Source organism: Moschus berezovskii, chromosome 13, assembly GCF_049115385.1.
Source record: "Moschus berezovskii isolate FMDL1 chromosome 13, NW_MosBer_1.0, whole genome shotgun sequence".
NCBI lineage: Eukaryota > Metazoa > Chordata > Mammalia > Artiodactyla > Moschidae > Moschus > Moschus berezovskii.
Window position 1 is genome coordinate 49,876,141 of NC_142472.1, and position 19,749 is coordinate 49,895,889.

At 55.4% G+C, this 19,749-nt stretch overlaps 1 protein-coding gene across 1 annotated transcript; it reads left to right on the forward strand.

Moving 5' to 3' along the window:
• Positions 1–108: 108 nt before the first annotated feature.
• Positions 109–19,649, forward strand: LOC148775830 (uncharacterized). Its single transcript, XM_088842821.1, has 22 exons — positions 109–145; positions 2,876–3,025; positions 3,621–3,724; positions 4,705–4,916; positions 5,175–5,246; positions 5,366–5,586; positions 6,875–7,072; positions 7,539–7,703; positions 8,048–8,199; positions 8,470–8,638; positions 10,436–10,544; positions 11,940–12,076; positions 12,504–12,629; positions 12,712–12,882; positions 12,979–13,203; positions 13,428–13,554; positions 14,315–14,514; positions 14,860–15,072; positions 15,157–15,408; positions 17,643–17,773; positions 19,298–19,425; positions 19,586–19,649. The coding sequence occupies exons 1-22, from the start codon at positions 109–111 to the stop codon at positions 19,647–19,649; spliced, it is 3,363 nt and encodes a 1,120-aa protein (XP_088698947.1).
• The last annotated feature ends 100 nt before the right edge of the window (positions 19,650–19,749 follow it).

Consider the following 19,749-nt stretch of genomic DNA (forward strand, 5'->3'; position numbering starts at 1 on the left):
AGGGGAGGTTGTTTGCACGGGGGCCCCCAAGATGCCCAGGGCCCAGCCCAGGACAGCAGGAGCAAGGCTCAGGACAGGACAGTCTGAAATCGAGGACCCTAGGGTGTCATGGACTACGGCCCCAGGATGCACCTACACACCCGAGGTCAGGATGTGCCTTCAGTTCAGTTCAGTCGCTCAGTCGTGTCCAGCTCTTTGCAAGCCCATGGACTGCAGCACACTCGGCTCCCCTGTCCATCACCAACTCCCAGAGTTTGCTCAAACTCATGTCCATTGAGTCAGTGATGCCATCCAACCATCTCATCCTCTGTTGTCCCCTTCTCCTCCTGCCTTCAATCTTTCCCAGAATCAGGGTCTTTTACAATGAATCAGTTTTTTGAATCAAGTGGCCAAAGTCCTGGAGCTTCAGCTTCAGTATCAGTCCTTTCAATGAATATTCAGGACTGTTTTTCTTTAGGACTGACTGGTTGGATCTCCTTGCAGTCTAAGGGACTCTCAAGAGTCTTCTCCAATAGCACAGTTCAAAAGCATCAATTCCTTGGCACTCAGCTTTCTTATGGTCCAACTCTTACATTCATACATAACTACTGGAAAAACCATAGCTTTGATTAGATGGACCTTTGTTGGCAAAGTGATGTCTCTGCTTTTTAATATGCTATCTAGGTTGGTTATAGCTTTTCTTCCAAGGAGCAAGCATCTTTTAATTTCATGACTGCAGTTACCATCTGTGGTGATTTTGGAGCCTAAGAAAATAAAGTCTGTCACTGTTTCCATTGTTTCCCCATCTATTTGCCATGAAGTGATGGGACCGGATGCCATGATCTTTGTTTTTTGAATGTTGAGTTTTAAGCCAGTTTTTTCACTCTCCTCTTTCACTTTCATCAAAAGACTCTTTAGATTCTTTTCACTTTCTGCCATAAAGGTGGTGTCATCTGCATATCCGAGGTTATTGAAATTTCTCCTGGCAATCTTGATTCTAGTTTGTGCTTCATACAGCCTGGCATTTTGCATGATGTACTCTGCAAATAAGTTAAATAAGTAGGGTGACAATATACAGTCTTGATGTACTCCTTTCCCACTTTGGAACCACTCTATTTTTCCATGTCTGGTTCTAACTGGTGCTTCTTGACCTGCATACAGATTTCTCAGGAGGCAGGTAAGGTGGTCTGGTATTCCCATCTCTTTCAGAATTTTCCACAGTTTATTGTGATCCACACAGTCAAAGGTTTTGGCACAGTCAATAAAGCAGAGGTAGATGTTTTTCTGGAACTCTCTTGCTTTGTCTATGATCCAACAGAGGTTGGCAATTTGATCTCTGGCTCCTCTGCCTTTTCTAAATCCAACTTGAACATTTGGAATTTCATAGTTCACATACTGTTGGAGCCTCACTTGGAGAATTTTGAGCATTACTTTGCAAGCATGTGAGATGAGTGTAATTGTGTGGCAGTTTGAACATTCTTTGGGATTATCTTTCTTTGGGATTAGAATGAAAACTGACCTTTTCCAGTCCTGTAGCCTCTGCTGAGTTTTCCAAATTTGCTGGCATATTGAATGTAGCGCTTTCATAGCATCATCTTTTAGGATTTGAAATAGCTCAACTGGAATTCTATCACCTCCACTGGCTTTGTTCATAGTGATGCTTCCTAAGGCCCACTTGACTTCGCACTCCAGGATGTCTGGCTCTAGGTGAGTGATCACACCATCATGGTTATCTAGGTCCTGAAGATCTTTTTTGTATAGTTCTTCTGTGTATTCTTGCCACCTCTTCTTAATATCTTCTGCTTCTGTTAGGTCCATACAGTTTCTGTCCTTTATTGTACCCATCTTTGCATGAAATGTTCCCTTGGTATATCTTTCTTGGAGAGATCCTCAGTTTTTCCCATTCTGTTGTTTTTCTCTATTTCTTTGCATTGATCACTGAGGAAGGCGTTCTTATTTCTCCTTGCTATTCTTTGGAACTCTGCATTCAGATGCTTACATCTATCCTTTTCTCCTTTGCCTTTAGCTTCTCTTCTTTTCTCAGCTATCTGTAAGGCCTCCTCAGACAGTTGTCTTGCCTTTTAGCATTTCTTTTGCTTGGGGATGGTCTTGATCACTGCCTCCTGTACAATGTCATGAACCTCCATCAGACACTCTACCAGATCTAATCCCTTGAATCTATTTGTCACTTTCACTGTATAATCATAAGGGATTTGATTTAGGTCATACCTAAATGGTCTAGTGGTTTTCCCTACTTTCTTCTTTCCCTACTTTCTCCCTTCTTTCTCCTTTAGCAATAAGGAGTTCATGATCTGAGCCACAGTTAGCTCCCAGTCTTTTTTTTGTTGTTGTTGACTGTATAGAGCTTCTCCATCTTTGGCTGCAAAGAATATAATCAATCTGATTTTGGCCTTGACCATCTGGTGATGTCCATGTGTAGAGTTATCTCTTGTATTGCTGGGAGAGGGTATTTACTATGATGTGGCCTTGGCCATCTCTAAATGCAGGCAGCTACAGGGAGGCCTGAGCAGGGGATCTGTAGGCCACTGAGGGAACCCAGGGTGTGGCCCCAGTGGGTCCAGTGTGGGCAATGCCATGTCCTAGACAAAGGGAGCTTTATGCTCAACAGCCAGGGTCCCAGAGACTGAGGTCTCAGGGGCCACTAAAGTTTTCTGATGATGCACCTGCTACCATGGCTGCCCGTCAGCCACCGAGGGGACCCTGCCAGCCAACATACCCAAAATCAGACTAAGAATAAAATGCTGTGCCTGGGTCAAGGCAAATTCAGGATCTGCCTGAAGATTCAGGTCCCAAGTCTCCCACCCAGGCTGTTGGGGGGGGAGGCGGGGGGGGCTGGTCTCCCTCAATCTTAGGGTGACCCTGCTGTTGCCCCCAGGTCCCACTGCCAGCGCCCCCAGACCATGCGTCCAGGGTTACTTCTGCCCCCCCGGCTCCCACTCAGCCACTGCCCACCCGTGCCCTAGAGGGACCTTCGGGCCCAGGCGAGGGGCCGCTGCAGAGCTGGACTGTGAGCTGTGCCCAGCAGGTTGGTGAACTCTGGACAGGAGCCCTCAGGAAGCCTGGCTGAGAGGCTGGGAGAGAACAGGAAGAGTAGAAAAGGCAACAGGAAGTTCCTGAGAGTGAGGGCCTGGCCCCCGGCCGTTGTCAGGGCAGCACCTCGAAAGTCCAGGTCCACCCGTGGGCCTTGACATGCCATCCCCCAGGGTCCCGCAGCCCCCACCCTGGGTTCCCAGGGCCTCCCCTTGGCCCTCCACGGCTGCCTCTAGTACTCAGGACAAGACGAATCCCAACTTCCCGCCAGAGGCCTGATGTTGTGGGAGAGAGGACAGCCCTCCCTCCTGAGTGCCTGTGAAGGTCTATGGCAGGTCAGGGGGTCAGGAGGTTCAAGGGGGTCAGGAGGGTCAGGGAAAGTCAGGGGGGTCAGGGGATTGGGGGAAAGATGGGAGTCAGGGGGTCAAGGAGAGTCAGGGGGTTCGGGGGGTCAGGGGATTGGGGGGACGGTGGGGGTCAGGGGCATTGGGGGGTCAAGGGGCACAGCCCAGGAGGGCACAGCAGCTGCTGGAGCAGACAGAAGGAGGAGGGAGGCCCACTGACACTGCCCTTGGGTCTGCTCCTTCTAGGGATGTTCTGCTCCTCAGAAGGACTGTCTCGGCCGTCAGGGCTCTGCCACCCCACCCACTACTGCTCAGGGGGCGCGGTGTCCCCCACCCCCATCCAGCACAAGGTACCTGACGGGTCACAGCCCCTAGACGGGCTCTTACCCACCTGTAGTACCTGCTCATGTCGATCCACAGAGCCAGCTGGTTCCTGCTGAGCTGACGGCTCTCCCTGCAGGGCTGAAGCACCTGTGAGCCAGGCCCTCCCCACCAAGTGTCCCCAGGGCCTGGCTCGGGGCCTGCGGCTTAGTTGAGTGATTCTAAGATGTGTGTCTTCTTCACCACTCACCATCTCTAAGCCAGCAGCATTTATAATCCTTGGCATCTGGCAGTCGTAATGGCAGTGAAACTTTTTCTTTCAAATCGCTCAGTTTCCAGCAGATGGCATCTTTTTGGTTTGGGACACATGGCAATATTATCAGGTCACACGTGCAGAGCCTTTACATGTGCTGGCTGGCAGCACCCATGCGTTACACACATGTTGACACAACAGGCCTCACAGCGGCCCTGAGGGAGGCCCCAGAGTGACCCCATTTAGGCAGGAAGAAGCTGAAGAACACATGGGATAGTGGGCTTTCTCAAGGCCACATGGCAACAAAGCAACCGTCAATGTGTTGGATTATTCTGCAGAGCAGGGCAGTGGAGAGGCTGTTGATGGGTGGATGCACAGACCCAGTTGGGCAGACAGATGGACAGATGGGCTTGGTTGACTGGCTTTGATTCTCATCTTGTTACTGACTGGCTCCATGACCCTGGGCACACATGCCCCTTTAGAAAAGAGACATTCCCTTCTGGAAGTCACTGAGTCCACGGGAAGGCCAGAAGGGAGAGCAGGCTGGGACAGAAAGGGAGGAGGGGAGGCCCTGCAGCAACGCTGTGACGTCCTCCATGCTCCCCAAAGGTCGTAGCCATTACAGTGGAAAGCGCCTGTCACCAGGGAGATTTGAGACTCTTACAGCCTCTTGTCAGCTTCTCCCCCAGGAGCAGAGGAGTCTGCAGCTGGGACCACAGCCGATCCTGACACCCTCCCTTCTCTCTGTATGCACAGGTGGAGGCCCCTGGCCTCTCTGGGAATGACATCTGCCCCCCTGGCTTCTTCTGCCCCCGTGGAACAGGCTTCCCAGTCCCCTGCTCACCGGGGTTTTATTCCTCGGCCCCAGGCCTGGCCAGTGAGCAGCAGTGCCAGCCATGCCCTCCAGGGCACTACTGCAGCCGCCCAGGGCTGTCCCACATCCTGGAGGCAGGGGTCTGTGATGCAGGGTGAGTGGCGGCCTGTGTGGGGAAGAGGGGCCCAGTGAGGCATTTCAGGGGCCCCAGTTCACAGACTAACCCTAAATTCCCATGGTCTCTCCCAGCCCCTCTGAAGAGCCCAGGTCAAAGTGACCACCTCCCCCAGGAACTCATGCCCCCAGTGTTCCATCCCTCAGATACGGGACTGAACTGCACACACCCCACGGGCCCTCCCAGCACCGACCTCCCAGGGTCCAAGGAGCTCTGATGTCCTCACACCCTCTGCAGCCTGGGCCAGATCTTGGTTTTTATCCAGTCAGCCAGCACCCTCTGCCAACAGGTGTCTGAGATTCCTGGCAGGTGCATCCCCCTCGTCGTCCAAAGGGTGGGAGACTGGCCACGGCCACCAGTGAGCTCCACCTCTGGCCTGGCTGGAATTCATCCTGGAGGAATTTCACCATGGTCCCCCATTTTCTCAGGTACATCTGCCTGGGAGGCAGTGTCATCCCCTCACCCTCCGACGGAGCCCATGGATACAGATGTCCCCCTGGTTTCCGCTGCCCCGCAGGGGCCCACAGCGAGCTGCCCTGTGGGCCTGGCACCTTCAGCCCATTGCCTGGTGCTGACACCTGCCTGCCCTGCCCAGGAGGTACCTACTGCCAGAAGGCTGCCACCGTGGAGCCTGTCACCTGCCCCAAGGGTAATAAATGCCCCCAAGCCCACCTCTGGGGACAGAGGAACATTGGGCGTAACCCCAGTGGATGGTGCCCCTGAGGGTTCAGTGCAGGCAGGACCACCGTCTCCCTCAGCTTTGCTCCATCCTGGGACTCTCCAGTCAACAGCAAGACCACAGTCCCTCCCAGGAGCCAGCAGCCGCCTGTGAAGTGGGGCTACCCATGCCAAGCGGGGGATGCCAGCGCCCCACCCATGGCCATGCCTTCCTACTCAGAAGGCAGTTCCCAGTGGGGGCCCCAGAGGTGACAGAGGGGAGAGCCCAGGCCTACCTGAGGGCAGATGTCTGGTCAGTCCCTGCGCTAACCTAAGTGCTGCTGACCTGGGGCAGCCAGCTGTCTGCAAAATGAGACCAGATGGCCCGGGAGAATTCTGCCTGGGGTGGGGAGCTGACTCACTCTCAGCAAACACCCCCAGAGAAGACTGCAGTGTGTCCGGGTGGCCAGGCTGCCTGTCCTGGGTGCGGCCATTGCTCCAGAAGAGACCCGGAGGCTTACATGACCCACTTTCTCCCAGACAACACTCTGCTTCTCTCTCACCGCTGACCATACACGTTTCCTACATCTCACCAAGTAATAACCCCAGAGACAGTGCTGCTGCCTCTATGTGCACACACACACACACCACACACAGTCACACACGTAAGGGCACACGCACACAGGCGCACACACACACACAGTCACACACACAAGGGCACACGCACACAGGCACACATACACATGCACACAGGTACACACAAGGGCACATACATGCATACCTACACACACAAGGGCATGCTTACACACACACACACCATACGCACACAGGCACACACACACACACAAGGGCACGTACATGCACACCTATACAAATACATGCGCACACAGGCACACACCATACGCACAGTCACACACACAAGGGCACACGCACACAGGCACACACACATGCACACAGGCACACACAAGGGCACATGCATGCACACACACCATATGCATACCGGCATACACACACACACACAAGGGCACATACATGCACACCTACACACACAAGGGCACACACACACACACACACTGGGGCATACAGTCACACACACAAGGGCACACAGGCATGCACACAGGCGCACACACACACACAGGCACACCCCGGACAGAACTCCTAGCACTCCCATTCCCTGCCTGGATTCCAAGCCTGCCAGCCTCCTCCACCTGCTGGGCCAGTCACACCCCCACCCCCACCCCCACCCCTGCCCTCTGGCTGTGTGCTCTGCCTGGAGTGAGGGAAGTCTTTGAACCAGACACTGAGAGCTTCCTGCTCTGGCCTCCCCACAGGTCACTACTGCCCAGCGGGGACGCCCTCTCCTCATCCCTGCCCAGAGGGGACCCTGAACCCACGGGAAGGTGCTCTCTCCTCCAGGGCCTGCCAGCCCTGCCCTGCAGGGACGTACTGCCCCGGGGAGGGCAACGGGCAGCCTGAGGGTAGGTACCAGCAGCCCTGCACAGCCTCCTCAGGACATGCCTTGGCAGGGCCACGGCGGAGGTCACGGGCTGGCTTCAGTGCAGCCCCCGCACCTCCTCCCTTGAACCCTGTTGCTTCCTCACTCCCACGAGGGGCCTCAAGGCTGGGAGCAGGGGTCCTCATCCCAGTGAGGTGCTCACTGCAGGGGTGACCTGGATGAGTCACTTGACCTCACGGGCCTGTCTCCTCCACTGTAAAATGGGGTTGAGAACATCCCACCACCTGTGGCGGCTGTGGAGAGCGGGGTCCTTACAAACCCAAGCTTAGCACTCTGCTGCCCCACCCCCCAGGCTCCATGTGGAAGTCATTCCTGTTTCCTGACCTCCTGACTCCAGGGTTGAGGGCTGCAGGCAGGAATGGGGAGGTCTGGGACACGGGCTTGCAGTGCCGTTGGCTATCCTAAAAGCCTACTCCTCTCTGCTCAAGGACCTTGCTCAGCCGGTTACTACTGCGAGGGGGGCGCCTCTAGCTCCACTCCCTGGAGAAACTCTGCCTTCCCCCTCAACGGGCCCTGCCCTAGAGGCCACTACTGCCCACAGGGGACCCTGCATCCTGTTCCCTGCCCCGTGGGGAGAACAAGGAGCAGCCCAGGTGAGCCTCTGACCCATGCCTCCCACCCCCCAGCCGTGGGACCCTCCTTCTTCAACTCCCACTCAGCCTCACAGGGCCACACCCACAGTACAGCAGGAGCATCTGTTGGTCTGGCTACTTGGGGCTCCCTGGGTGGACACGAGTCCAGGCAACACACCAAGGACAGGCTTGTCCAATGCAAGGCTCTGCTTGTAGAATATCAGCGGTGCCCTGGGGGAGGCCCTAGCCTTGCCTTTTTACTGACACCCATGGTGCTAGCTAGGTGCTGGCTTGGCAGATGGCAGCGGGCCTGGCAGGGAGCCTGTCCAGGGCCGACTCTCCAGTGTGGGGACCTCTCTCTCCAGGCGGTGTCTCTGAGGAGAGCTGCAGGCCCTGCCCAGCTGGCTCCTTCTGCCCGAGCCTGGGCCTTGGCTCTGCCCCTGGCTCCTGTGTGGCCGGCTCTGAATGCCCCTTGGACGCCAGGGCCCCTAGTCCCACCGCTCTGCTCTGCCCGCAGGTACCTCCCTGGGAGCGGCAGGAGGGGACCCAGGCACCCCCAAGGCCCGGTCTCAGGCAGGAGCTCTCAGGGCCTCATAGGTGGGGCTGCAGCTCTGTCTCCAAGCCCCACTCTGCTCCCCAGCCACCCCATCCAGCCTCCTGTTCTCCTGCACTCCAGGCGCCAGGGCCTAAACCGAGAAGGAAAGACAAGGCACTTCCCCTCCCAAGCCAGGGCCCCTGGCCACACCCAGCCTGGCCCTCAGAGGTCTGCTCTCTGTCCAATGCCCAGGGCCACTTCTGCCCACCTGGGGCTGCTCAGCCTGCCCTGTGCCTTCCTGGAGAGTACCAGCCCTCCCCGGGCTCAGATGCCTGCCTCCAGTGTCCACCTGGCTTTTACTGCCCGCATCCTGGAACCAGAGCGCCGCAGCTCTGCCCAGCCCACGCCTACTGCCCAGCCGGTATGCCCAGCAGCCCCCAGTTCCCATACCTCCCAGACTCTCTTCTTTCCCAGTAACTCCCCCCATCTTACCCCCTTCCTTCCTTCATTTCATTCATTCATTCGTTCACAATCCACAGAGGGCCTACTGTGCGTCAGGCACCAAGCTCGCACTAGGAAGGCCAGTGTGCAGAGCTCACTCACAGCCTCGGTCCTCCATCCACCCAACCCCACACCTCACTCTCCCCCTACCCTCTTGTTTCTCTTCCCTCCCTCTGTTGACTCACCCACGCTCCATGCCCACCTCCTCCCTGCACCCACACTGGGGGCCCCAGCAAGCACCTGGACCACAGGCAGTGGCGGACTGCTGTCATCAGCTGTGCTAGTCTGGGGCGACAGTCTGGGGTGGCCTCCAGAGCTCTGCCTGGAGAGGGTCCCTGTGGTGACGTCAGGGTTCTGGGGACATGACGGACGAGACGGCAGAGCCATAGCAACTGCAGGTTTGCTTGCCCGGAACACACTGAGCAGGAGCCCACACTTGCACCAGCATGTCCACACGCAAGTACCTGTACATACACACATGTATTCTCACACACTCTCACAGCACACACGCACACACCCACAGATGCACAAACATGCACACACAGTACATGTGCACACACAAACACATGCTGCCCATGGGCAGCCCAGCACACAGGCAGGTGTCCACAAAAGTCCATAAGCTTTGTCACGTCTTAGGTACCTGCCCATTTTAGAGTGGTAAGCATGTTATGTTTACAAGTGTTTGATCCACAAGTGCTGTGTACATTTGTCTTTCCTGTGCCTGTGGTATGAAAGTTATACCCATTTTAAATGACCAACCTCCTATCCCAGAATATTTAGGACATCCCAAATTCAAATAACGTGGCCTGTTGTCCCATGATTGCATGTCATACTAGTCATACACACACACAATACACACACACAGAGCACACATATGGTATACACACACAGCACACATATGGTACACACACACGCAGTACACATATAGTGTACACACACACACACACACCTTGGAGGGAGACGGCTCTCCTGAACCACCCAGACCCCCACCCAGACCATCAGCACCCCCTTGCTGAGGTGCTGATGCTCTTACTCTTAATATCCCCCAAAACTAAACCTGCACCTTTCAGCTTCTTACTCCCACTCCAATTGTTCCCTCTAAACCTTTTCCTCTGTCAGCAAATTTATTTCCATTCAGGGCCTGTGCACTAGTATCTACCAGCCCAGCCTAACATGCACAAGGAAACACTGAGGCCAGCAAAGCCAGAGGGCACCCCCCAGGACAAAAGCCAAGGCTGTGATGGGATTGGGGGTGCTGCGTCATGGAGGATGGAACAGCCACGGGAGTGCTGCCCCACAGCCGGCGCAGAGGGCCTGGGAGGAAGGAAGTGGGAGGGGAGGAAGCTCCTGCTCAGACTCGGCCGGGGGGGTGGGGAGTTGAGGGAATGTGGGGGGGAGCCCAAGGACTCTGATGCATGCATGGAGGCCACCAGACAGCCAGACAAACCCTCCCCGCAAAACCTCTCCATGGCTCCTTGAAAACCCTCCATGGGAGTTCCTCTTGTAAAGAGACAGTGACCCCAGGGGGAGGGACTGAGGGCACCAATGTCACCACTCCATCAGCTCTGAGGAAGCCGCCTGAGAAGCTCGGTGCCCTCAGGGTAGCAGGCACTGACGGGTGGGGGGCCTGGGACAGAGACGCCTTTGTGAGCCCACCCTTCCGGGCAGGTCCAAGGCACAGACGTGGCCCAGGCCATCCACTGCTCCCCCTCTCCAGGAACATGGTTCCCACCTCCGTGTCCACCAGGGACCTTCACTCCCAAGGACATGCCAGGCCTCCAGGAAGAGGGTGACTGCTCTGTCTGTCCCTCTGGTCACTACTGCAGGTCAGTAACAGCCCAATCATTCACCCCCTGCCACTGCCATCAAAGTGCACCCTTGGGATGAAGAGGCCCAGGGTCCCTTAGTGTCTCCAAACTGTGGAGGCCACGGCAGCCAGTAAGACCACTGGCTGCATGGCCTGAACAGGAAGGGGAAGCCTGACAAGTGCGTAGAGACAGTTAGAAAGCCAGGACAATTAGTACAGACCTAGATTTTAAAATAAATGGTATACATTCAAACTGAATAAGAAGCGATATGAAATGAAAATAGCTCTGCTCAGTTCCGGCCTAAAACAGGGCAGCTCCTCACAAGTGACACGTTTCATACCTCTGGACGATACCAGCGTCCCGTGCAGATGCCCAGCATCACACGCAGACACTCACGGGAAGGCTGCAGTTCTTCCCGTGTCTTTGCTTCTGAGTTTTCTGTGGCTTGAGGAGCTTGGGTTAGAGAGAAAATCTGCATCTTCTTTAAACAGAATGACAAATGAACAGGTGGCTCAAATCCCACCTGATACCCAACACCCGCCGTCTGTGGGAGACACGTGCAAGGTTGCACCTGTCTGCAGGATGGAGCAGCAGGAGTCAGGGCAAGAACGCTGCACCCTGGGTTCAGAGACACACAACCTACAGGGGATTCCCTCTCTTCCAGCATCTGCCAAGACCGTAGTGGCAGGCCCGGCTGCTCAGAGCAGCCAGACAAAGCAAAAGCACGCTGGCGGTCTCTGGTCAGAAACAGTCCCCACACTTACTCAAGGCAGCTCTGGAGGCTGGGAACAATGTCATCAGAGGTTCTGCTGGAAGCAGAACCTGCTTCCCAGTGGAGTGTCTTTTGCCTGTGAGACAACAGCCAAGGCTCCTGAGCCTCTCCATCTGGGGGTTCCTCTGCCTTCTTGGGAAGGAAGTCCAGTTTTAGGTTTAGCCAGCCTTCTCCCACTGCTGAGCTGGAGGCCAGACTGGGGCTCAATCCTGGGCCTGGGGGACCCTGAGCACACATAGGGACGGTACCTGCTGTCCCCAGCCTCTCACACCACAGCAAGTGCCACAGGGCCCTCAGCTTGTCCTGGAGGGCTTGCCCTGCTCTTATCCCCTGGGCTTGCTCACAAGCCCCGCGAGCAAGCTAGCGTATGGAGAGAAGATACCCAGACACCCAGCTTCTCCAGAAGGTGGGGCGGGGCGGGGCTCCAGGTGTGAGCTCACACCCAGGGCTCACTTTTTCTGTCACATGCTTGGATATAGTCACATGTGCTCCTGGGGCAGAGTTCAAAGATCTCTCACACAGACTGTGGGTCACAGGGAGAGCGCCCGAAGCCAGGGTGGGCTTCCCCCAGCGCTGGGGCACTGGGCTCAAGAGGGCCGCTCCATCCTGGTCTCACACCCTCCCCTCTCTCTGGCTGGTAGAAACGGACAGGTGAGGGGGAAGTGTCCTGCCGGTTATTTCTGCCCACCTGGGACCTCTGCAGTGACAACACCAGGCCCCAAGGAGCCCCAGCACCCATGTTCCCAGGGACAGCTGTGTGCCAAGCAGTGCCCACAAGGTAAGAGCCCCCTTTTCCTGCCCCTCAGGGGTGTGAAAGAGGCAGAGGGAAGACCGTCCAGCCCTCACCACATGGCCCACCCTAGCAGAGAAGCTTTTCCATGTGTCACAAATAGACTCTAAAAATAGCCAATCCTGGTTTTTGTACATCTAACGTGCACATGATACACGTGTGTGTAATTGCATATAACCCATGTACGTAATATCCTATACCGTACACACCCAGTGCAATCCAGATGGTCACTGATTTGACAAATGCAGAAGCCAGGGGAACCAGGATTGGCTTCCGGACCTCGCAACTCCTGGGCAACAGAGTCCCCCAGCCCCTGCTCCAAACACAGGCTCCCACCATCCCAGTGCTGTGCCCCACCTGCTGCAGGGCAGAGTCTCCCTGCCTTGTGGGACCCAGCACCATCCATGTGCTTCAGGCTTTTACTGCCCAGAGGGCAGTGGAGAACCTGCCCCGTGCCCACCTCACACTGTGACAGCCGCCCCTGGAGCCAAGCAGCAAGAAGACTGTGGGCCTTGCCCTGCTGGGCATTGGTGCAAAGCAGGTGAGGCACCTGGGAGCCTGGAGTGCGCGGCTCCTGAGAAGGGCTGGGGAGCAGGGGGTATGAGCCCTGCCCTTGCTTCCAGGGGCCTCGGCCATCCAGCCCTGCCCAGCTGGCCACTACTGCCCCGGAGGCAGTAACACCCACCCAGGGGCCCCTCAGGCCTGCCCGGAGCACACCTATCTGCCAGCAGAAGGGGCCCAGAGTCTGGCAGAGTGCCTCCCCTGCCCAGCCGGCTACCTCTGCCCGTCCCCAGGTGAGAGGCCGCCCCCAGGCCAGATGCTGAGGCCTCTGGGGAGGAGAGTCAAGAGGCACTGGGGGGCACCGCCCTTGCCTTCTGCCTCTGCTCCAGGTCTCTCTTCCGTCGAAGACCACCCATGTCCTCCAGGCCACTGGTGTCCAGGCGGTCAGGGTGCCCTTCTCTGCCCACCTGGAACGTTTCGGACAGAGCCAGGGGCATCATCCCGGGGAGACTGTGAACTCTGCCCCCCTGGCCACTACTGCTCAGAGGCTGAGCTGAGCGGCCGCGCAAATGTGTTTGCAACCCCCTGCAGAGCTGGAACGGAGTGCCCTGCAGGTGAGACTGCAGCGCTTCATCCCTCCCGGCCCCTGCCCCCAGCCCTGCACCCCAGGAGTCCACACAAGAGGCCCAGGGAACATCACACAGGCACTGCGTGGCCACCTGCTGGCCCTAGCAAACCGTCGGCCTGGTCCCCCAGTGTCCACCCAGTCTTTGGTTGGTTCCGTGCATTTGGATCCCCCCAAGGCCAAGCGCACTCAGCCTGTTTCTGTCTCCCTCAGGAGCTGTGGCCGAGGTCACCTGCAGGGCTGGCTCCTACTGCGGGCCCCAGACAGGGGTCCCCCCGCTCTGCCCTGGGGGCTATGCCTGCCCTGCCGGCTCCTCAACCTACACTGGCCCAGGTCAGCTGTGAGTACCCCAACCCCGCCGTGTGAGTCTGAGGCTCCCCAACATGTCTCAGCCTCCGGGCTCTCCGACAGGGGTCAACGCCCTCCGGTTCCCAAAGCATTCATACCAAACAGCGGGGCTCAGTGACAAGCACCAGGGGCCCTCTGCTTGTCTTCTCCGCCTCTGTCCCAGGGAAAGAGGGCAAGGAAGCAAACTGCACTGAGATGCCCTTCATCAGGGTCTAGGGTCATCCTGTAGGGCGGCCAGTTTTAAGTAAGTAAATTAAAATGTAGGAAACCCAGTTACATTTGAATTTCAGGTAAACCGAGTAAAGTGCTCATGTAACTATGGCCCATGCAATGCTTGGGAGCATTTATACTGTTTATCTGAAATTCAAGTGTGACTGCACACTTTGTGTTTCACCTGGCAGCCCCATTCCTATGTCCCAGACTGACTCCCCCAGCTGCCCCACCAGTCTTATCTAGTCCACACATCCTCGTGTCCAAGGTGAGGTGGGCAGGGAGCATGGACATGGATGCTGCCCAACAGCCTGGCCACCTGGGCACAGCTCAGCCCCTCCAGAAAGGCACCACGACGTGCTTAGGCCCATCAGACGCAAAACAACCGGAGACCCCCATCTGGGGTGATAGTGGAGCCCCCTCTCCTTGCCAGCTTACCAGCGTAAGGCCCATGCCTGGGGGAGGTCGGGCTCTACTGGTGAGACGAGAAGCCACCACACAGACCCATCATCGTGAAACTGGGGCTTGGACTCTTTGTGCAGCTGCGTGTTTCCCCACTACTGCCCCCCCGGCAGTGTCCACCCACGTGCGTGCCCCGGGGGCTCTGAAGCCCTGAATGGAAGTGGCCTCAGGGTCTCCCAGGAGACTTGCTGCCGGCTCTGTGAAGCGGGCACCTACCACAGCTGGGCCCTGGACACCCTGCCCTGCCAGCCCTGTCCCGCCGGATTCAGTTGCCTCCAGGGTGAGAGTGGGAAGCAGAGGGCAGGACTTGGGCCTCGGGTCAGAACTGGGCTGAGCCTGGTGGGGCGGACAGAGGTGGCAGGCGGAGAGGCTGGCAGAACCCTAGGAGTGTGTGTGGGACAGACCTGTAGCTCAGACCCTCAGAGGACACAGGTGAAGGAGGACTGGGAGCAGGGAGGCATCACATCTGTGCTGATGCTGGAATCAGATCTATGAATCAGACCATGCGCAGCCTTGTACAGCGCACACGGTGAAGCTGGGGCCCAGGAATAGGACATGGGCTGCCTGGCATCTGTCCCCGCCTTCACTGTAGCCTACGACTCAGAAACCCCTCCACTCCCCACAGGAACAGAGAGTTACTACAGCCAGCCCTGCCCGGTGGGGTACTACTGTCCTGCCGGGACCCCCAGCCCCAGGCCCTGCCCACCTGGAACCTTCCGGAACAGCAGCCAGGCAGGCACAGTGGGAGAGTGCCTGCCCTGCCCTGCAGGCACCTTCAGCGCCCAGCCAGGCCAGGCAGGCTGCCTGCCCTGCGGAAGTTCTGCCTTCTCTCCACCAGGTGAGTCTCATGGGCAGCCAGCTGGCTAGCTGCCTTTGTCTGTAGACAGGGATTCCAAACACACCAGGTCTCCTGTCCCCGCAGCTTTGAGCATCAGTGGTGTAAGGTTGCAGGAAGCCACCTTAGCCCTGAGTGGAATTGTATGCGTGGATGAGATAATTCTGGGTGATGACTTCAACACGCAGACAGGGAGTAGGAGGAACACCCTCAGAGAGGCTGAGGGCCAGGCCTGCTCCAAAGGCCAGGATGGAGTGTTGGCTGGGACCCTGAGATCGCCCGGCCAGATCCCGATCCGGTGCTGCAGCTCTGAAGTCCTGCTGGGCATCAGGGGCAGAGGTGTGAGCCAGGGACCCCTTGCTGACCTCTTCACCTGCCTTCATTTCAAAGACGTAGCCTTCACATGGCTTTTGCTGGTCCATTGTGCCAGGAGAAGACTTAATCAGATAGTCCCACAGAGGGAAATTTAGGTCCCACGGGTCACACACAGCTAGCCTCAATGGGGGCTCATTCCAGCCCTGCCCCGATGAGGGCTGATGTCCACAGACAAAGCCAGAAGACTTTACCTAGGATAGTAATAAGAGCATGAATAAGGAAAGTTAAGACATGTTCAAGGATTAGAAGCCTCAATAAAATAAAGATGTCAGCTCTCTCTCAAAGGATCTGTTGTTTATCTGCAATCTAAGAGAAATTCAAGCAAGATCTTCATGGGTGTGATCTGATTATATGCAAATTCAAGGGCCACAAGTAGCTAAGATAAACTTAAGAAGAAGAACAAAATAGGAAACATAGAGGTTCTATATTAAGATTTATTTTAAGGACTTCCCAGGTGGTGGTAGCGGTTAAGAACCCACCTGCTGATGAGGAAGACATAAGAGAACATGGGTTCGATCCCTGGATCAGGAAGATCCCCTGGAGGAGGGCATGGTAACCCATTCAGTCCGTGGGGTCCCAAAGAGTCAGATATGACTGAAGCAACTTAGCACACACACATATAATTAATTAACATTGTGCTTAGTCGTCAGTCATGTCCTACTCTTTGCAACACTTTGGACTGTTGCCCACAGGCTCCTCTGTACGTGGGATTCTCCAGGCAAGAATACTGGAGTGGGTCACCATTTCCTCCTCCAGGGGATCTTTCCATCCCAGGGATCAGACCTGTATCTCCTGTCTCCTGCACTGCAGGCAGATTCTTTACCTGCTGAGCCATCAGAGAATTAACTTTATTCCTAGGTATTTGATACCTCTTGCTGTTATTGTTGGAGAAGGAAATGGTAACCCACTCCAGTGTTCTTGCCTGGAGAATCCCAGGGACGGCGGAGCCTGGTCGGCTGCCGTCTATGGGGTCGCACAGAGTCGGACACGACTGAAGCGACTTAGCAGCAGCAGCAGCAGCTGTTATTGTAAACACTACTAGGTTTTAAATTTTCATCTTCTAATGTTTTATTTGTCTAAAGATGTCTCTTTTCAGCTTTAGCCTAAAGCATATTTTAGCTAAGTGGAAAATTATAGCTTGACAGTTATTTTCTTTCAGCATTTTAAAAATACAGTTCCGTTGCTTCTGGCTTTCTATTTCTGTTGAGAAGTCTTATATATATGCCTTATTTACTCTCTGCAGGTAATTTTCCTTTTTCTTGGGTGGTTTAAGATTTTTTCATTATCTTTGGTTTCTAGGAATGTACCTGAAGTTTTTTCCTGCAGTTTTTCTTTGTATTTATCCTCTTTGAGTCTCTTTAGTACTTCTCAAGTTGGATGTCTTTTAATTTTGTGACATTCTCAGCCATTATGTTTTTTAATATTTTTAAGTATTTACTCTGTTTTGTCCTTTCTCCTTTCCTTTGACTCTCAAATTATAGGTTATCTCTTTTCACCATGCACATGTGTCTTACACTGTTTTCTGCATTTTTCATTTTTTATTTTCTCTTTCTGACCTTCAATTTGGATGGTTTTTTCAGACCTATATTCTACTTTATATTCTCTTCAGCTCCATATAGATGTGTCCAACTCTTTGCAGCCCCATGGACTATTCAGCTCCATATAATATGCTATTAAGTATTTCTAAAGATATTTTACTTTTTGCTATTGAATCTTTCAGTTCTAGAATTTCTGTTAGTCTTTTATAGTTTCCTGCTCCCCCGTGAAATTCTCCATCTCATCATTTAATTTATCAAATATGCTAATCAGGGACTTCCCTGGCAGTCCAGTGGTTAAAACTCCATGCTTCCAAAGCAGGGGATGTGGGTTTGACCCCTGGTCCAGGAGCTAACATCCCACATGCCACTAGTTCTCAGCCCTGGCTGTACAATAAAGCTCTCTGGGCCCTTTTTAAAAGGTAGCTGTCCTGCCCTCACCTCAGAGATTTTTATTTAGTTGATCTAAAGGGGACCCAGACATTGGTAGCTTTTAAACACTTCTAAAAGATTATTCTATTGTGAAGTCAGGGTTAAGATTTGGAAGATCTCATTCAACCCCTCGAAGACCCTCAAGGTCAGTACTTTGCAAAGGCAGGTGTCTATCCCCCACCTGGCTGTGTCTGGCTCCCTGCCTGGTGCCAGGGACTCCTCTCTCCCCAGGTGCCTCCCACTGCACATGTCGGGGCCTGAACAGGGTCTTTCAGAAGTCGGACGGTTCCTGCATCTGCCAGGCAGGACACAAGTCCTATGACGATGACGAGAGCAACAGTGAAGAGGACTGTCAGCCCCAGGTAGCCCTGGGGCCTCGGTGGGGCAGGCGGAGGGAGGGGAGCGCCATCCACACAGTCTCTCTGCCTGCCAGGGTGGGGATGACCTCCTGTGTAAGTGGGAAGACCTTGGGCTCTCTCCCTGTCATCCAACCACAGAGCCTCAGTTTTGCAAAGGGTCTTGGGAGTCACCCCTGCAGTGGGTGACCATCCTGTGTGGTCCAGGAGGCTGGAGGAGGAACAGCGTCCCTCACCAGGCACACGGCCCTGCTGGCAGCGAGATGTGGGCACCCTCCCCTCACAGCCATCTCTGGAGGCCCTGGATCTGACCTGTTGTTGTTCAGCCGCTAAGTCATGTCCGATTCTTTGCAACCCCATGGATTGCAGCACACCAGGCTTTTCTGTTCTTCACCATCTCCTGGAGTTTGCTCAAACTTGTGTCCACTGAGTCAGTTATTCTTAAAAGACACCAACCTCTTCATGGCGACACTTCACTCAACCAGCTAGTGGTACAGAAGCCTCTGTGCCGACCCTGGCTGACCCCTCTGTGCTGACTACAGCTCAGAGACGACTGCCAGGACCCCAGGGCTGCCTGCCCACCCGGGTCTAATGGCAGGCAGCTCCAACTCAAACGCTGCTCTCTTACCACCTCCTCCCACCCATACCTTTCCTCAGGCAATTCTCCCTTCCCCATGGAAGACCCTGCTCCTTGATAGGATAATAGGTTGAGGCTGCTTTATCCCTACCAGATGGGAAAAGGCACCAACCCCGGCCATGGCTCCAGCCTGCCTGGCTTCCAGCGTGCCCAGGAGCCCAAAGTCATGTTGTTCTCACTTTCCAGAGGTCCATCCCTGTCTGAGCTCCTTTCCCCTGCCTTCTTGTAAACTGCGTGCATGATAAGTTGCTTCAGTCATGTCTGACTCTTTGGGACCTCATGGACTATAGCCCACCAGGCTCCTTTGTCCATGGGATTCTCCAGCCAAGAATACTGGAGTAGGTTGCCATTCCCTTCTCCAGGGAATCTTCCCAACTCAGGGACTGAACCCATGTTCTCTTATGTCTCCTGCATTGGCAGGTGGATTCTTTACCACAAGTGCCACCTTGGAAGCTGGTGGTTCTCAAAGTGTGATCTTAACTCTGACAGCATCAGCATTACCTGGAAATTTGTTAGAAATGCAAACCTTCAAGCCCCACCCCAGACCCACTGACTCAGAAACTCCAGGAGTGGGACCCAGCAAACTGGGTTTCCACCAACCCCCAAATAGATATGATATTCACTGAAGTTTAAAAACCACTCACCAGCCTAGCTCCTGGGCCCTGCCCATGTCTGAGCTCAGCTGAGGGCCCTCAGCTTGGACAAGGAGCTGCTCTCTAGAACCATCAGGGCATCTGTCCTTCATGTCACCAACTGGCCAGCTCCTTGCATGCCTACTCGGGCCTGTTCCCTGAGTAGGGCTGGTTCCCCCAGACACTGCACTGTCTCTGGAATGTTCTCTGGTGCCCCCAGGCTGCAGGTGCGGAGGTTAGGGCCCTCCTCCTCCCTCACAGGTCGTGGAGCGCTGCCCGCCTGGGGACGTCCTCTTGGCTGCCACCCGCACCTGTGTGTCCCCCCAGCAGCACAACTGCTCTTCCTTCTGTCACCCGGCAGGAGGCCAGCTCAACGCGAGGCTGGGCATGTGAGTGATGACAAGCTGCTAAGACCACAGTGAAGCCACCACCCCAGGCAGATCCTGACTATCTCCGAAGGGCCCATCCCAGAAGCCTTGGCAGGACCCAGGTTGAACCACGTGCTAAAAGCTCCTCCCAGAAAGCCCCCTGTGTGCGCACCTCGAGCAGGGCGCCAGCCAGAGTGGTGGGGACAAGCAGCCATGCTAAGGAGGTGCTGGAACAGGGAGAGTGAGGTCCACACCCCAGGCCCCAGCCCCCAAAACTGCCAGAAGCTGACCCGGACTGGATGTTGAGTCAAGGGGGTCCCGATCTGGCCTTGAGTTCTAGACTGC

Excerpts from the sequence above, each read along its gene's own strand:
- LOC148775830 (XM_088842821.1), top strand. The coding sequence starts at position 109 with ATGGACTACGGCCCCAGGATGCACCTACACACCCGAG. Across the intron at positions 146-2,875 it reads GATGCACCTACACACCCGAG|GTCCCACTGCCAGCGCCCCC; the intron begins GTCAGGATGTGC and ends TGTTGCCCCCAG. Across the intron at positions 13,204-13,427 it reads TGGAACGGAGTGCCCTGCAG|GAGCTGTGGCCGAGGTCACC; the intron begins GTGAGACTGCAG and ends TGTCTCCCTCAG.